Genomic DNA, 17,818 nt, shown 5'->3' with positions numbered 1-17,818 from the left:
ATTCTGATGAGCAGTTTTGAAGCGTAAAGTAGGGTCGAGCTGGCTGTTGCCATCCTGGCAGCGCATCACCGCGCGTCACTCCCGGATAACAGAAAATGGGCAAAGAGGCGGGATGTGTGCGGAGCTGAGGTGACGTGATGACTAACAGACCGCAGACAAACGGCAATCTCCACCTGCCACTCAAAGTGGCCACGCCCTTATTTATGCAGAACTTTAAGGCTTTATATAATGTAAACGAATGAGTTATAAAAAAAATTCAACACAGTTGTCATGAAGGGCAAAATTAGCCGTATAGACCAAAACCAAAATTTGAACCAGGCTGTAAACATGTTTTTTTCTGCTATAAAGTTGGGCATTTTAACATGGGGCTCAATGAGATTCTGCTCCCTTCTGGAGCCTGTCCCTAGCGGCCAGTCGATGAATTACAGTTTAAGTCGCTTCCGAATTGGCTTCAAGAGAAACTGGGGGAGGTTGGCGTTTGTTCTGAGCATGATCTTCTGACGACGCACAAATGAAAGAACACAGACGCAGCCGGATCATTTCCATAATGACCAATGCCAGTTAGCGTCTGGTTTAAGACAGTCTTTTTTTGGGCCGGTAAATAATGGTGCAAATACCAGTAAATTAACAAGTGCAGACCTTAGTAAATGACCATACATGATTCATTTAAATACTCTCCTCCCGTAAACTCCTACAAATACATATGCAACAAGTTCAGCCGCAAAAATAACCCTGTCTATGCCTTTTCAGCAATACTTTTTCACTGCATGTCTTTAGTAAATCCTGAAAAGAGGGTTTGCGCTGGTGCAAACTGTTAGTAAATCTGGCCCATGGTGTGGCCAGATATATATAATATAATATATTTAATATAAAAAAGGCATATTAAGGATCATTTTGCTGGTGATATTAAAATAAAATAAATAAAACCGATTTTAATGCACTTTTTATTAGGCCTTTAAGTTTCCTAAAGACTATTTTTGTGATCCATGCCTCATGATTTGCAGGTATAAATTTGAATAGCATCAGTTTCAAAGGTTTACTTTTTTCTTGCATTAAAATGTTTTAGTAAAAAAGGTAAATATATTTTTTATTACAGACAGAAAATTGATATCACTCAGTGCTAAAACCAGCAATATCAATCAGAGCGTAGCTAAAAAATAAAAATGGCATAACTAAGAATAACATCAAAAGCTGATAAAGAAACAAAGCACCAGGACAAAACAAGAAAAGAAAAAAATTAAGAGTAAAATATTAAAGTAACAGATTTTTTCCACCTGTGCACCCCCTTCCCACCTGACCCGCATGCAAACCGGAGCTGTTCCTGACCTGGAGGACAGAAGGATGAGGTCGGCCGGGAGGTGATCTCCATTGGATGCTCGTACTACCTCCCCTACCGAAACCTTATTTACCCAGCAGCCCCGCCGCAAGGGGAATGAGACGAGTGAAGTCGGAGAAGGTTGTTCATCACATGAGGTTGGAGGGGATGGTGACAGGTGGAGATGAGATTAAGGAAAGGACATGGATGGATAGGAGGAGGCAGAGCACACAGACCAAGACAGTGAAGAGAGACACAAACACACAAATGTTAAATCTTTACAGAGAAAAAAAACACAATGTCCACTGCTCAAAACCCATCCGAGCCAAGCTAAACCATCAATAAAGTGTGGGGGGGCAGAACATTGTCAAAATGATTACATAATGCCAAATTACTGTTATCTGTACTTGACATACATTTCTGAAAGAACCTCGAAACTCTGGGACAACTTGAGGCCTAGATGGCAAATGGATTTTGACATTGAAGAGGATAATGTTGAACACAACGTCATCAGGTCAGCATTAATCAATAAGCAAACATCCACAAAAGGAAGCGCTGACTTTGACTTAAAAAATAAGACTTTAAAAAAATGAATTTTTGAGTGAACTAGTCATTTGTGGATTTCAAATGACATTTGTATTATTAAAACTGATTTGATACAATTTGCAGAATAATGTCACTGCATTGATTTACTGTAGGGCCTTATCTCAGGGTTATCTTATTAGCCTGTTAATCATCACTTCCTTTGGGTGTTGAGTGTGAGACAGGGGCATAAGGGACAATGTCCCTTCTGATGACGGGGACTCGGCTACCTGGCCGACAGCAGTATAGCATCTGCTGGTACGAAATCTTTGCCATTAACTTTAACTATGTCTCCAACCACAACCTGTAAAACACAAACTAGTTATCAATTCAAAAACTTCATATCAAACCAGCAGCCATTGGCAAAAGCAGAGAAATAATATACTACTAGAGCCAATACATCTGGCTGACACTGGCAAGAAAGATGCATTCATATTTGATGCATTTCACATATTTCATTCCCTGAATGCATTTCCATACCCTCATTTGAGACTAGGCCATTTCATCAATAACATTCTCTGTGATACAAATAAATTATTTATCTTTTCGGATTTGCATTTTTAATCATCTTATTAGCCATAATCCAGTAGAAGCGGAGGACGCTGCTTCATAGCTGCCATTTTGATTCAAAGTGGAGAGTAGGGTTGCCAACTTCAGAAAAGGAAAATAAGGGACAATCGTGGTTTTTTTATAGGAAAATAAGAGACACTCAAAATATTGGTACTGTAACACACAGTGCATGTTATTTCAGGTTCTGCAGTTAAAAGTGTATGTAAAAGGCTCTCGGATATAAACACATTTGTTTTGCTCAATTAATGCACAATTTAATCCTAAAAATGATTTTAAAGTCATATAAATAATTGTTACACAATTGTTACACACTAACCTTAAAAAAAACTTTTGGAGCATTATACACTATCATTCAAATGTTTGGGATCAGTAAGAATTTGTTTTAAAGAAATTAATAGTTTTATTCAGCAAGAATGCATTAAATTTGTCAAAAGTGATTTTATGTTACAAAAATGTTTTTATTTCAGATTAATGCTGTTCTTCAAAATGGATATCCCATTACAATATAATAATCATGTGTTTGCATTTGCAATATAATCTACCAATGCATACACAGTAGATGTTCCTGCCACGTTTAAAGGCATTTTACTCGCATAAGCCTACACCTAGTTTGCAGAATAAACTAAACTCTCCCGTGGTGTCTGCCATTGCTAAAGCAATCATGAGCCACGTTCTCCATGATGGTGAAGTTTCAGCAATGGATAAATGGATTTCCAGCCCTTGCAGATATATTTACAGGGATTTGAGCAATGATCAGCTGTTCATCTTTCTTGGCTGAGCTTTCTATGTTGTTACGGTAAGGCCGAAGCTGATCGGCTGGTTCGATGTCACATGACCTGCGGTGCGCTTGCCGCATGAGCGTCGCGTTGCTCTCTATTTGAGCGTGTTTGTCGTGCGTCTATATTTAAAATAAATAACTTGAGCGCGCAAAAGACACAACATTTGTGAACGGCCCCTTAGTCAGTGGTTAGATCGGCATAGCAGTCAATAAACGGGACAAGGGAGGTCAAGTACGGGACAAATCAATTAGGCACAATATACGGGACGTCCTGGCTAATATGGGACAGTTGGCAACCCTAGTGGAGAGCAACTTATCAACTGCATATTTAAGTTGCTATACGATTTATAAGTATATTAAAATGCATTATTCATTCTGTGCACTGTAATTAAAAAGTGTGTCACAGTGTGGCTTCATAAAATGATGGGCGACAAGAAGCTTGGCTCCACAAAATAGTTTGAATATTGATGAGATGACAATAAAATTAAAACTAGATTCAATGGGAACTAAAGCAGAAAGATATTTTACTTAATTGCCCATTCCAGCAGCACTTAGTAGAATTGCAGCTTCAGAAAATAATATACTAAAGGAAAAAACTGAGAAGTCAGGGTTGATGACATCACCTCCTATTCTGTGACGCTGTGAGGTCATCAGGGCACAGGTTAATGCACTCTCGCAGATGTGCACTAATATAGCAAGCTGTAATGAGTGCCCAGTCACCAGGTAATTATATCTCCAGTCATTTCCTTTTGCTTTCACCTTAGAATTATGGACTGTGTGTTTCTGTCAAGGTAATTAGCTCTACTCTTTATTAACACATTGAAAAGCTGCTCTGTGTCTGGCTGTATTAAGATCTCTATGGCGACCACATGTAAGTGGCAGCCTGGTTAGATTCGTCCACTTTGCCTTGACCTAAAGGAGAGCGTTGAGAATTACCCTCTACAGAAAATACCAAAGCATCTGTTTTTGAAACCAAACCTGCTCTGGTTTACACCAGAGGGCATCTTTATATGCATACTCATCTCTCACTCTCTTTCTAAGAGTATGTCAACTTGTTTTCATTCTGGAACTCAGTGAGGCAGTCTGTATGAGGAAACACCATCTGCTGCAGTACCTTCTCCCAATGTACAATCTCCCAAGCGCCGTTCCTCAATACTGAAAGAGAGAGAAAGAGAGAAAAATCACCAACAGGAAAGGTGGTATGTAAAAGAAAAGAAAGACTGAACTAAGACACCATGATACTGTATATAAAAATATACATATACACACATACACATTTAAAATAGTCTGGTAAAAAATAGTTTGCTGGAAAAACAGATTAAAAATCTGATCAATTCCAACGTTGGTGCTTGGTCCCCATTTAATGGTGACTCATCCTCTACTTATGTGCATATATCAATTTTTTGACCATTCAATTGCTCTCTAGAATGAGTGTGTCTTAAAGGGTTGGTTCACCCAAAAATGAAAATTCTGTCATTAATTACTTACCCTCATGTCGTTCGACACCCGTAAGACCTCCGTTCATCTTCGGAACAGAAATTAAGATATTTTAGTTGAAATCTGATGCCTCTGAAAGTCCTCCATTGGCTCATTGGCACTCTACACTCTCAAGACCCTTAAAAGGTACTAAAGACGTCGTTACAAAGTCCATCTCACTACAGTGGTTCTAAAATAACTTTATGAATCGGCGACAATAGTTTTTGTGCGCAAAAAAACCCTAAATAACGACTTACATAGTGATGACGATTTCAAAACAAAGCATCATGAAGCTTCGAAGCGTTATGAATCACTGAGTCGATTCAGCGGTTTGAATCGCCAAATTTCAGCAGTTTGGCGGTTTGACACGCGATCCGAATCATCATTCGGCTCAGTGATTCATAACGCTTCGAAGCTTCATGATGCTTTGTTTTGAAATCGTCATCACTATGCAAGTCGTTATTTAGGGTTTTTTTGCGCACAAAAACTATTGTCGCCGATTCATAAAGTTATTTTAGAACCACTGTAGTGAGATGGACTTTGTAACGACGTCTTTAGTACCTTTTAAGGGTCTTGAGAGTGTAGAGTGCCAATGAGCCAATGGAGGACTTTCAGAGGCATCAGATTTCAACTAAAATATCTTAATTTCTGTTCCGAAGATGAACGGAGGTCTGACGGGTGTCGAACGACATGAGGGTAAGTAATTAATGACAGAATTTTCATTTTTGGGTGAACTAACCCTTTAACTAGCTCATACCTGTAAGGCAGACTAAAGCTACTGCCTATTTTTTTTAAAACCACAACAGAGTTTTTATGTCCCAATTCAACTTTGTTTCAATAGGAAATTAGGAAAGACCAATTTTTTAAAGAGCAGTGAGCAAGCAAATGTCTTACCTTGTGTTTCCTTCTTGTTGACGACATTATCGGCTTTGTGACGTTTCTGAAAACAAATAAATACAAATTTGAATTAAAATAAATAAATAAATAAATAAATAAATAATCAAATCTGAATAATGTGAATAGTTTTAGATGGACATGGAATTGTCTGGATTTATAATTCTCTGCTAAAATTAAATTGGAAATCTGATCAATTCCAATAAAATTAGTACAAAACATAGTAATGATAATAAATAAAATAATGGTATCATGTGGATATAGCATGAAAGAAAAGAAGAGAATAGTCAGAAATGTCGATCTCTGAGTACGAGACTCTGAAGAACCCCAAATATCCACAATAAAACTATATTGGCTTTTACAAGCACACAATTATTACTAGAATGTAAATACAGCATGCATTAAACACAAAGTCATGTAAAATTCTAAATAAAAATAAAAACAGGACTGATGTTTTACAGGTATAACGATCAATAAAACGGAGCTTATTGAAAAGAGAAGAGATGTGTCTGTTGAAGCACTTTTTCCCATCCCAGATTACAAGAGCTGGTTGACCTCCTTTAAACGAGAACCACTTTAAGCATCTCGATCTCAGAGAGTGAATGCGAATGAGTGAGAGCGATCTGAAAACACTGCTTAGCTGCTAAAAGAACAACATATACATCTGCGCTCTTGCCTCCAGTGCTCTCCGATTGCCTAATTATCCTCCGGGCCAACCCTGGTAAAATACGTCCCATGTCACCTCAGTTTGTCCAGGACGACTGGTTATATGCTGTGAGGCTTTTATTTAGGACTTAATGCAGTAAATATAACTAAATGGCAGAAATGTAAAATAACTGAAAAAAAAAAAATTAAGAAAATAGTCAATACACAAAACAAAATGACTAAACCTTTCCAATTAAAATGAAAACAGAAAATATTTAAATAAAAACGAATTCAATATTAATAAAATATAATAGTATCTCAGTACTCAATACAATGACACTGATATATACATAATATATCTGTTTAAAATTAAATCTGTTGCTTATAAAAATCATTGCAAGCTGCCATTAAACAGATTGCTTATTCATCATTTCCTTTCCCTCCATCTCTTCGTGCATCGCTCTCAAATTTATATAATATTAAAAGAATATTAAATGTGACAAACAGCCTCATTCATATTACTGGAGAGCTTATTGAGCAGCCCGTGTCACATGACCTCCCTCCCCTCGGACTCTGCAGGAGAAAGAAAAAGTTCTCAGGTCTCACATCCCATTCATCATCCACATCAGCTCTGGTGCAGTGTTGGATAACTCATTCCTTCCCTTTCTCACACTCGCCTCAGTTTCCATCTTCCCTTACTCATTCCTTCACCTCAACACAGAGCGGAGATCAGGCTCTGTGGAGGGAAGTGATGATTTAATTACGCATCTAATCGAACTGATGGCTTGACTGCAGTGAACATAGGAGCAAGAGGAAGGAATACGTAATAGTAAAACAAGGCCCCAAAGGAAAGAGGAGACAGCTGTTTGGGTTTGTGGTGAAATGCAGCACCAAATCCCAGCTGGATTAGCGGAGTACAGTGGGGTGCAGCTGATAAGCAGGCCACGGTGTGGAGCGCACTGGCGCGTCACCTCTTTGTTAGACTCCGTCTTTGTTAGAGATGCCGGATTATGACGAGTTGCGGATTATAACAGAGCCTGCTGGCTTCTTTTGAAACTCATATATAAAGACACATTAAGAAAGCACCAAACAAAAAGTGCGACTCTAAACCACACAACTGTTAAAAGTTTGGGGACAGAAAGACTGACTTTTTATCAAAAGTAACAAAGACATCGACAAAAGATTGCCATTTCAATTCATTGTTGTTCTTTTGAAATGTTTATTAAGCACCAAATCGGTATATTCAAATGAATGGTTGCTGAAAATTCAGTTGTCATAGGAATAATTTACATTTTGAAACAGATGGAAATAGAACAAAAGTTACAGATTCACAATATAACAGATTTTACTGTATTTTTGATCAAATAAATGCAGCCTTGGTGAGCATTTTAAACTTTTGAACTGTAAGGTTGAAAATAATCAAAGATATTTGAAATAGAACTATTGGCAACCCCCGTCTTACCCAAGATATTTGAAATTGACTCAACCCCCACCTTAACCTCATCAGAAGGGCCATTTGGAATTTCTAAGGACAAAGGAAGGCCTGTAGGCCAAATGTTTGTCACACCTTAAGTACAGTGGGAGAAGCTTCGTCTGATTGGTTAGTTTCAAACGTCTCACCTTTTGGTCTGATTGGTCAGTTTTGAATGGGTCATTTTTGAGTTTGGTGACATCAGGGAAAAGGATAAAAGAAGATCACTCTTTTTTACTAACATTCTATGCATAGACCTACTGAGTACAATTAAGGGTTTAAGTTTACATCCATTTGAAACCATTTTAAGTGTAAACATAACCAGAATTTGTGTTTCCATTTAAAAGAGGTTTCTCTCTATTATGTAACTGACATTATACGTTTACTTGATTGTTAATAAATTGTTACATTTTTGATCTATTCTGACATTTCAAGTAGATTATGGCAACGAAGGGTTAAACGAAATCATTAAATGTGTGACTAACTATTAAATGACCAAACAACCAATTGGCATTCTATTCTAAATTCAATATATATGATAAATGGAGTCAGATAAAGAATGTTATAATCAAATCCATTTTGCCAAGCTGAAACAGGAACGCGCAAGCGAACTTCGAATCGCTATCGTTGCCGTTCATTGGAGCGAATTCAGCGACCTTACAGAACTATAGTGTACATTCAAAAAGCAAGATGAAACTGCAAATAATAGATCCAACATGGAAAGATTTACCGAATTACCATGCTGCTTTCTTCTATACAACAAAGGTAGACATTACTAGGGGTATCAAGCTCTAGAAAAATGATAAATAGGCATCTTAAAAGCACTAGATTTAAGTGATTTTTGCTCAAGAAAAATAATGTCCTGTTTGAAAGCATCTGGTCACAGTCTACATCGGATGTATGGGAAACAAGCAGTGTGAACAACATTCAGCCAAATCTTTTCTTTCGTGTTTGAAAGCCAGTAGTTCAGGTTTGGAACAATATGAGGTTGAGTAAATTACAATTTTAATTTTCTGGTGAACTATTCCTTTGAAAACAAAAACAAGCCATTAAAATCGGACAGAAAAGCTAGCACTACGCCATTTTCTTGCCTCATGGGATGCCTCTAAAATACTAGTTTGTTTTTACTTGAAGGGAAAAGAAAGAAAAGGTCACCTGACCATTCACAGCAGACCGGTACATGACAGCAGAGTGGCAAATTTACCACATGACCTTCACTTCCAGAGCTAGTCTTGACCTCTCAGATTTGAATAACACATCAGAGACCCATATAAAATGCTGAGCTGGTTATTCTGACCACAGCATCCAGCATGATGTGATCGGATGGCTGTCCAGAGAGAGCAGGCTCTGATTTCAGGGTCACAGCACTATGGTGGATCCACTTGGGTTGGTGGTTGGATCTCAGTATTTACTCCTCTATGTAAATTTCTATGTAAAAAGGTCTTGGGATTTATTTACATGCCAAATGAGACGATAGTTCAGGTCAGAAAAAAAAAAAAAAGGAAAGCTTATTGACTGGAAAGGGTTTCAGCTAATGGGAGTGAGATCCATTCTGCCATGTACGTGATCACCAGAGAGTGAGATTGAATTTCCAGGAAATGTAAAGTAGGTAAACCTGAACATAGTCTAAAAACTGACTCAGATAATATAACAGCTGTGTATAAAACCTACAGCAAGCATGACTAGAGAAGAACACAGTTCTCTCTTATGAATCACTCATTAAACATCATCAACTGCAAAGATAATTAAGAATAAAAAGGTAAAAAATTAGAGTGATATTAAGAACAAACAGAATTTGTATTTATGCTCAATTTCGTGGTTAGATCTGCATGACATACTACTGATGTGTGTGAGTTTAAGGCAGGGCTCTATATTTTTTGCGAGCACATTCAAAAGAAATTATGGTAACACTTTACAATAATAACGTATCATTTGTTAACATTAGTTAAGGTATGAACTAACATGAACTAACAATGAGCAAAACATTTGCAGCATTACTTATTAATCTCCGTCAATGGTAGTTAATAAAAATCCAGCTATTCATTGTTTGTTCATGTTATTTCACAGTGCATTAACTAATGCTAACACAACATACAACACATACAACAGTTGATTTTAATAATGTATTAGTAAATGTTGAAACTAACATTAACTAAGATTAATAAATGCTGTAGAAGTGCAGTTCATTATTAGTTCATGTTAACTAAAGTAGCTAATAATGTTAACTAATGAAAGCTTATTGTAAAGTGTTACCAAAATTATTACTTTTATTTAGCAAGGACACATAAAACTGATCTAAAGGGACAGTAAAAGACATTTATAATGTTTACATTTCAAATAAATGCTCTTTTTGTAAACCTATTTAAAAAAGTATCCTGAGGGGGGAAAAAAACGTATCCTGGTTTCCACAAAAATATTAAGAATTATAACAGTTTTCACATTGATAAGAAATGTTTCCTGGGGCACCAAATCAGCGTATTAGAATGATTTCTGAAGGATCATGTGACACTGAAGACTGTCAGTAATGATGCTGAAAATTCAGCTTTGCCATCACAGAAGTAAATTACATTAAAGTTACATTATAGAAACATTTTATTTATTATTTTAAAATTGTATTTTTTTCACAATATTACCGTTTTACTATATTTTTGATCAAATAAAAGCAGTCTGTAGTGCATCTATTTAATATTCCTATTCATTTCAGAGGTAGTTGCACAAGTTGGACATTTACTTAGTCACAATACCGATTTCTTTTGAGTGGCCGTAAATGAAGAGAAAAATGCTTTTTGCAGCCAGATGGTGTAGTTACAACATCTGCAAGCTAACTGGGTCACGCTAACCCGCCCACTCTTGACATCTTGGACATGATTGGATCTATTTGGTTTTGTTCTGTTGGACATCACAAGAATAAAATACATTTTAAAATGTATTGAAATAGGTAGCAGTCATCTTAAATTGTAATACAATTTCACAATATCACGGTTTTACTGTATTTTTGACAAATAATTGCCGCATTGGGGATCAAAAGAGACTTAAAAAAAAAAAAAAAAAAGATTTTAAGATTTTTAGGTGTACATTTGTTACAGAACAACATCATAGTGAGTGGGATCAAAAAGTTTGCAACCAACAAAATAACATTTAAATTGCATTACTTTGCAAATGATGACTTAAAAAATAAAGTATATTATTACAAAATAATGTATATTTCATTTGTCCCTCTTATGCGGTTATGGCAGCAGCACTCAACTGCATGAACTCCACGAATTCATGTACAACCTGATGATCATGTTCTCCAGCATGATTTAAGATGGACGTAAGAACATCTGACCATCTGTATAAAGCTCACATGCATTTCTGCATTTATTCAGCAAGCTAGTGTAACATCACAAATGTTTTAATGCGCTCACCAGGTCTTCTATAATCTCCTTCACTGCTGCCACCACCAGGATGAAGAGTAACGGCACCAGCGTTGTCCATCGTCCTGTCGGTGACACATCAGGGATTTGCTGTGGAGAAAAAATAAAATGGCGACATGAATTCCAGTCTTTAATCCCTCCCTCCACAAGAGCAAAATCAAAACATGGACATTCACACATGATATACAAACCCCGTCACCTACAGGGCATGAATACAAACACATTAATTAAAGCCTTGCAGAAACCTCATGAGAAACACTCAGGGGTGTTTGATAAACTGCTCTCGTTTTGTTCTCCAGGAATCATAACACAGCCCGAGGGTCTACATCCTGGTGGTATGTGTATTTATCACCGGGAGGTCAAGAAAGCAACCTAAGGGAATGGCAATAACCATCAGAAAGTCAGCAGCAGTGACTCTGATTGATGTTTAGAAGTCGACATGTGACATATCCGTCTACCCTGCTGAAGAGATCAGCATGAATTTCCAGACTGGTCCAGGCTGGTTAGGTGCCGGTAGGGCAGTTGGATAGGGCCCACAAGCTTATTTATAATTCACACCTCAAGAACTTGATTAAACTTCTACAATTTCTCTTCTGATTTTGGCAAAACTCACAGAGATTACATATCAAGAAGCGTATCGTCTTTGGAAAGTGTGCCTATCGGATAAAGTGCCAGAGCTGTGACAGGTTCAGAAAGAGGCCAAGAATGCAGAGATATACAATAGGAAACCCGAAACGGATTCCTTTTAACCTGATTCCAACACACTTTCCCCTCTGTGTTACGTTTCACTTAAACAGGAGAGTGCGCGCACAACCAAACCACAGTGACGTAGAAAACTAGAGCAGTCGATCATCATGGAACCTTGGTGTCAGCATCAAAATGTCTCGTTTGATTATGATGGCATGTCCAGAAGCAGCAGTGTGATGAAAGTGAGCAGTTTTGATGAAACAGCACCCATAAACATCAGATGGTCACCTTGGCCCCCTTATTGCCACAACAAACCCATCCCTGCCGTTTTTCCCGCTCACAGTACGCCTGTGCATTCAAGGTCACTACATTGACAGCGGCGTAATGAAGATACACCGAACCTGCGCTTCGAAGCCACCCGACTCTCTGTGTTTTACTCTCCTTTCTCGCGGTTTCTCTCTTTTCCTCATCTAGCTTTCCCCCCAGGTCATCGATTCAGCTTCCTTAAAAAAAGAGGCATTCGTTTAATGTGCAGCGCATCCACAGGGTCAAGCCATGTGGCTCGGTGGAGGATTCATTGTCCCTTCTGTCTCTAAAAGAACAGCACGTTTATAGCACTCTGGAGCCTTCGGTGATTGCACCGTCTGGTAATTACACAGATGCTGAAGCAGTGGAGCCAAAATCTGTTAAAGTTTCAAAAGCAATCAATTCAATACACTACCATTCGGAAAGTTTGGGGTCGGTAAGATGTTTTTAATGTATATTATTCTCTCCAAGGCTGCAAGGCTCTCAAAGTACATTTTCCAAAGGATTCTTTGAAGAATAGAAAGTTAAAGGATTAGTTCACTTTTAAATAAACTTTTGCTGATAATTTACTCACCCCCATGTCATCCAAGATGTCCATGTCTTTCTTTCTGCAGTCAAAAAGAAATGAAGGTTTTTGATGAAAACATTCCAGGATTTTTCTCCATATAATGGACTTCGATGGGCACCAAACAGTTCAAGGTCCAAATGACAGTTCCAGTGCAGCTTCAAAGGGCTTTAAACGATACCAGGCGATGAATAAGGGTCTTATCTAGCGAAACGATACGTTTCTGCGAGAAACCTATTTATGCTATTATTTTACCTCTTAACAGACGAACGTGATCGTCTCTGAGCTCCGCCATAACTTCCACTAAGTGAGGTCAAAATATGAGCATGGTCATAGATGTATACGTAGATGCCTCATTAGCGCCTGCATGGATCAGTAGAATGAGGCATCTACGATCGATATATCTATGACCACGTTCGTATATTGACCTCACTTAGCGGAAGTTATGACGGAGCTCAGAGATGATCACGTTCGTCTGATAAGAGGTAAAATAATAGCATAAATACTGCTCGGTTTCTCGCAGAAACTGATCGTTTTGCTAGATAAGACCCTTATTCATCGTCTGGTATCGTTTAAAGCTGCACTGAAACAGTCATTTGGACCTTGAACCCTTTGGTGCCCATTTAAATCCATTATATGGAGAAAATTATATATTTTTTTTTTTTTTTTTTTATATTTTTTTTTTTATCTTATTTCCTATTTTTATCTTTTACTTGATTTATTTATAATTCTACTTATGTTAATACTTTTTATTCTAATTTTATTCTATTTCTATTTAATTTCTTGTAACTGTTATTTGCACTGTCCATGGAGCGGACCTGTTTACATTTCACTGCCAGTTGTATATTGTGTATATAACTGTGTATGTGACAAATAAAACTCTTGAATCTTGAATCTTGAAAATCCTGGAATGTTTTCATCAAAAACCTTCATTTCTTTTCGACTGCAGAAAGAAAGACATGGACATCTTGGATGACATAGGGGTGAGTAAATTATCAGCAAAAGTTTATTTAAAAGTGGACTAATCCTTTAAGCATTTATTGGAAAAAGACATTATAAACGTCTTTCACTTTTGCTCAATTTAATGCGTTATCGTTGAGAAGAAAAATAAAAAAACGTCACAGACCCCAAACTTTTGAAACTTCAGTACTTGAAGCAACCTTATTCAGGTAACGGTAAAGGGATAGTTCACCCAAAAAGGAAAATGATCTCCTGATTTACTCACCCTCAAGTCATTCTAGGTGTATATGACATTCTTCTTTCAGACGTTATATTTAAAAAGTCCAGGCTAATCCAAGCTTTATAATGGCAGTGAATGTTGATCTGTTTTTGAAGTCCATTAAAATGCATCTGTCCATCAAATAATGTGCTCCACACGGCTCTGAGGTGTTAATAAAGGCCTTCTGGAGCAAATCGATATGTTTGTGTAAGAAAAATATCCATATTTAAAACTTTATAAAGTAACGTTTTGGCCGATCGCCTACCGTATTCAGTTTATGGAAAAAGTATTGAAAGTGCCTCTGCAGTTCAAAGGCTTACGTGACCAGTTACGCTCGTCAGACGTCGTACACATCTTGAACTCCGAGAAGGCACTTTTAACACTTTTCTGGAAGGCGATCGGCTGCAAATTGACTTTAATAAGTTTTAAATATGGATATTTTTCTCACACAAACGCATCGAATCGCTTCAGAAGGCCTTTATTAACCCCCCAGAAGCAATGTGGAGCACATTATTTGACGGACAGATGCATTTTTATGGACTTCAAAAACAGAGCAACAATTACTGCCATTATAAAGCTTGGATTAGCCAGGACTTTTTTAATATAACTCAGATTTTATTCGTCTGAAAGAAGAATGTCATACACACCTAGGATGACTTGAGGGTGAGTAAATCATGGGCTAATTTTCATTTTTGGGTGAACCATCCCTTTAAAACAGTTATCTAGCCATGACAGTAGTGCCCCTTGTGGCAGGCATGGCATTATGAACTGCAGTCTGAAACCATTTTTGAAAGTAACTGACCTTGTGTTGCTAGCAACGTTTGTGTTCACGTCTGTAATGTAATGCACTATAACACTGAGGTTTTCACACTTGGTTTGATTGATTGGTCTGAACCAGAGTTCGATTTCACTCTGCTCTTCTATCAGTCCTATATACTTAAGAAACCTAGTATCTGATCACAGTGGGCCAGTGAATCCGACAGATGTCTATCTGCGACCGTGAGAGCTGACAGTCCTAATCTCTCCAGCTTGTCATCAGTACTCCTGCCCTGAAGGAATGACATTGTAGTCTTACCTGCAGAAGTGCGATGAAGAGGAAGAAGGAGTTGGCTGCTCTTCTGAACTGAGAGTACAGGAAACGAGGCAGGAACGTAAGAACGTTGTACTTCGCAGTGCTGTATGAGAGAAAGAAAAGAGCAGAGGAAATGATAAAGGTGGTTACATTCCAACAATGACCACAATATATACACCCGACATCATCTGCAGACTGGGCGGACATTTTATTTATCCTCCATTATGTTCTCACATTTTCAGTTTTTGTTGGTCACTGTTATACCATGAAAAGTGAGATTGATTGACAGACCGAATCAAACTTTCCCCCAGGCCAAACACAGTTTCCGTGCAGCCCAAGACACAAGCACAAACACACAGTGAGTGATGGAGAGAGGCGGTTAATGACCATAAAGAACAGCTAAGTTTGACGAGAAGAGAGAGAGACTGGGCTGTAAAGAGCTCTCGAGTTTGAGTGAACTATGGTGGGAGCTTGCCAGAGCCTCCATCTCTTAGACTGCCGACTGATTTACGCTCACATTAGGCTCAAGACAGCGAAGCCACTTTAGACGGAGATAAACGTCCCACTCTGAACCCTGACACCTGCCTCTTTATCCACCCACTTTCCAAAAGAACGATCCACCAAGAAACACTCAGTCAACACACACACTCAGAATATTGGTATTTAAATGTATTCACCAATGATTCATATAATAAAATATAAAACAAAAATACAATATTCTCAGAACACCAAGAAATTATTATTTTTTAGTTAATGATTCATATAAAATAAAAAATAACATAAACCAACTTAGAATATAATATAAATAGCGCTGTCATTAATCGCGATTAAATAGCATCCAAAATAAATGTTTGTTTGTGTTTACTGTGTATAATTATTATGTATATTTGAATACACACTTAAGAAAAATGTTATATTTAAATATAATATGAATGATATAAATATATATATTTGTATGTGTATTTTAGGGATGCCACAATTCTCAATATAATATTGAACCGTTCGGTACTCACGGTATTCACGGTTCAATACGCGCTTGTGAATTGCGGTTTTTCGGTTTTGCATTGAAATAATTATTTTTCTACAAATTCTATGATTTGCCTCCATCCCAATACTGAACAACGCGACATACATTCACATCACAGGTTAGTGGTAGAGTTATACTCAAGGAACACTATAGTTATTCACAATCAAGAAAGTTCATTATTTGCATGCATTTTAAATGTCCTGTTCTTCGTGACCCCATTTTTCAAACTTTAGTTAGTGTGTAATGTTGCTGTTAGAGCATAAATAATACCTGTAAAATTATAAAGCTCAAAGTTCAATGCCAAGCGAGATATTTTATTTAACAGAAGTTCCCTTTCAAAGCCTACAGCGAACGACCGGTTTGGACTACATCCTGGTACTTCCTGCTTTAATTACGTCAGTAGAACAGTTTGTTGACTAACCTCCGCCCACAAGAATACACGAAAAAGGGGGCGTGGTCTTATTGCTCCCTCGTGGAGAAGAGGAAGTGTTGCGTTCGGTTCGGTTCGGTTCGGTTCGGTTGCGTTTGTCGCCATGTCGTTCAGACGCTGTTATTTTCATCCCGGAGTCAAATCACCTTTCTTTGGCCTTCAGGGGCTGTAGTTTGAGCGCATTCATCTCCCCGTTATGGTAAGAGGCGTGACCTTTCCGGGCAACGTGCCCTACGCTGCTGTCGAATCACAACACGGGAACCGCTGGCACAATCAGAACTCGTTACGTATTTCTGAAGGAGGGACTTCATAGAACGAGGAAATTCTCAGGCCGTTTTGAGGACAGTGAAAACAGCAGTATACAGATAAGTAAATTGTGTGAAAAATACTGTGTTTTTTTTACACATGAAACATGAACACATGTTATATTGCACACTGTAAACACAATCAAAGCTTAAAAAAAAACACGAAAAACGGGACCTTTAAAGCCTTGCCGGCTCATTTGCGTGCGCGGTTTTAACATGAGCTTTTCAGAGCGCGCGTGCACTAAACGCCTGTCAAACACGTGAATACTGAACTAAGTAGTCATCTTACTGCGCTAATACTGTCAAATACACACAAGGTTAACATAAACACAGTCGGTTATGTCTAAAGTGAAAGTAAAATCGGCGTGTCTGTATATTAGATGTACGGAGGTCTTAAATTGAGAGCAGCAGCCTATAGTGAACACGCGGTCCTTAAAGGGACAGTTCACCTCTAAAATTATGTCATTATTTACTCACTCTAATATTGTTCCAAACCTGTATTCATTTCTCGATGAAAGAATTTAAATTTTTGAATAAACTATCCCTTTAATGTTAATACAACAACAAAAGACAAAGAGAAAATCACTCACTGCTCTTAACTGAAAAATTAATACAGTAGGCTAGCTTTAATAATAAGTCTATGTAGTGTTTTATTTTTACATTTATTTATTCAATTTCATACTTAAATGCTGCTGTACAGCTCTGAGCTGCCAGTGTAAATCTTTTATCTTATATATTTAGGTTATATTTTACAATACACTAGGAATGCGCACAAGGGTTTTTTTAAAGTAAAGTTTTAAGTTTAAGTAAGGGTTTTCAATTCTTTTAAGTCAAATAAAGAAAGAGTATTGCAATAAAAAAAAATAGTCTTTATTCTCCTTAACCTCTTGCTGTTCCTGTTGCCTAAGAATAGAATGACAAAAAACTGATGTGACAAGCCATCAGAACCGAACCGAACCGAAAACCGTGGTTAAAAACCGAGGTATGTATTGAACCGTGGACTAACTGTATTGTTGCATCCCTAGTGTATTTATATACATGTGTACTGTGTATAATTATT

At 37.5% G+C, this 17,818-nt stretch overlaps 1 protein-coding gene across 5 annotated transcripts in view; it reads right to left on the bottom strand.

Moving 5' to 3' along the window:
* atp8a1 (ATPase phospholipid transporting 8A1) overlaps window positions 1-17,818 on the bottom strand; it is a 166,080-nt gene that overhangs the window by 105,191 nt on the left and 43,071 nt on the right. For 3 of the 5 annotated variants that reach the window (XM_079839789.1, XM_079839791.1, XM_079839793.1), the window contains exons 3-7: window positions 15,000-15,099; window positions 11,139-11,237; window positions 5,616-5,661; window positions 4,360-4,400; window positions 1,327-1,400 (exon numbers count right to left, since the gene is read on the bottom strand). In XM_079839789.1, coding sequence (XP_079695915.1) covers window positions 1,327-1,400; window positions 4,360-4,400; window positions 5,616-5,661; window positions 11,139-11,237; window positions 15,000-15,099 — 360 coding nt within the window. Of the gene's footprint in view, window positions 1-1,326; window positions 1,401-2,127; window positions 2,202-4,359; window positions 4,401-5,615; window positions 5,662-11,138; window positions 11,238-14,999; window positions 15,100-17,818 lie in introns of all 5 variants that reach the window. The other 2 variants (XM_079839790.1, XM_079839792.1) reach the window with 1 other exon arrangement.

Source organism: Gobio gobio (assembly GCF_949357685.1).
Source record: "Gobio gobio genome assembly, chromosome: 16".
Classification (NCBI taxonomy): Eukaryota; Metazoa; Chordata; class Actinopteri; order Cypriniformes; family Gobionidae; genus Gobio; species Gobio gobio.
The sequence above is the reverse complement of the archived record's forward strand: the minus strand, read 5'-3'. Positions and strand labels throughout refer to the sequence as shown.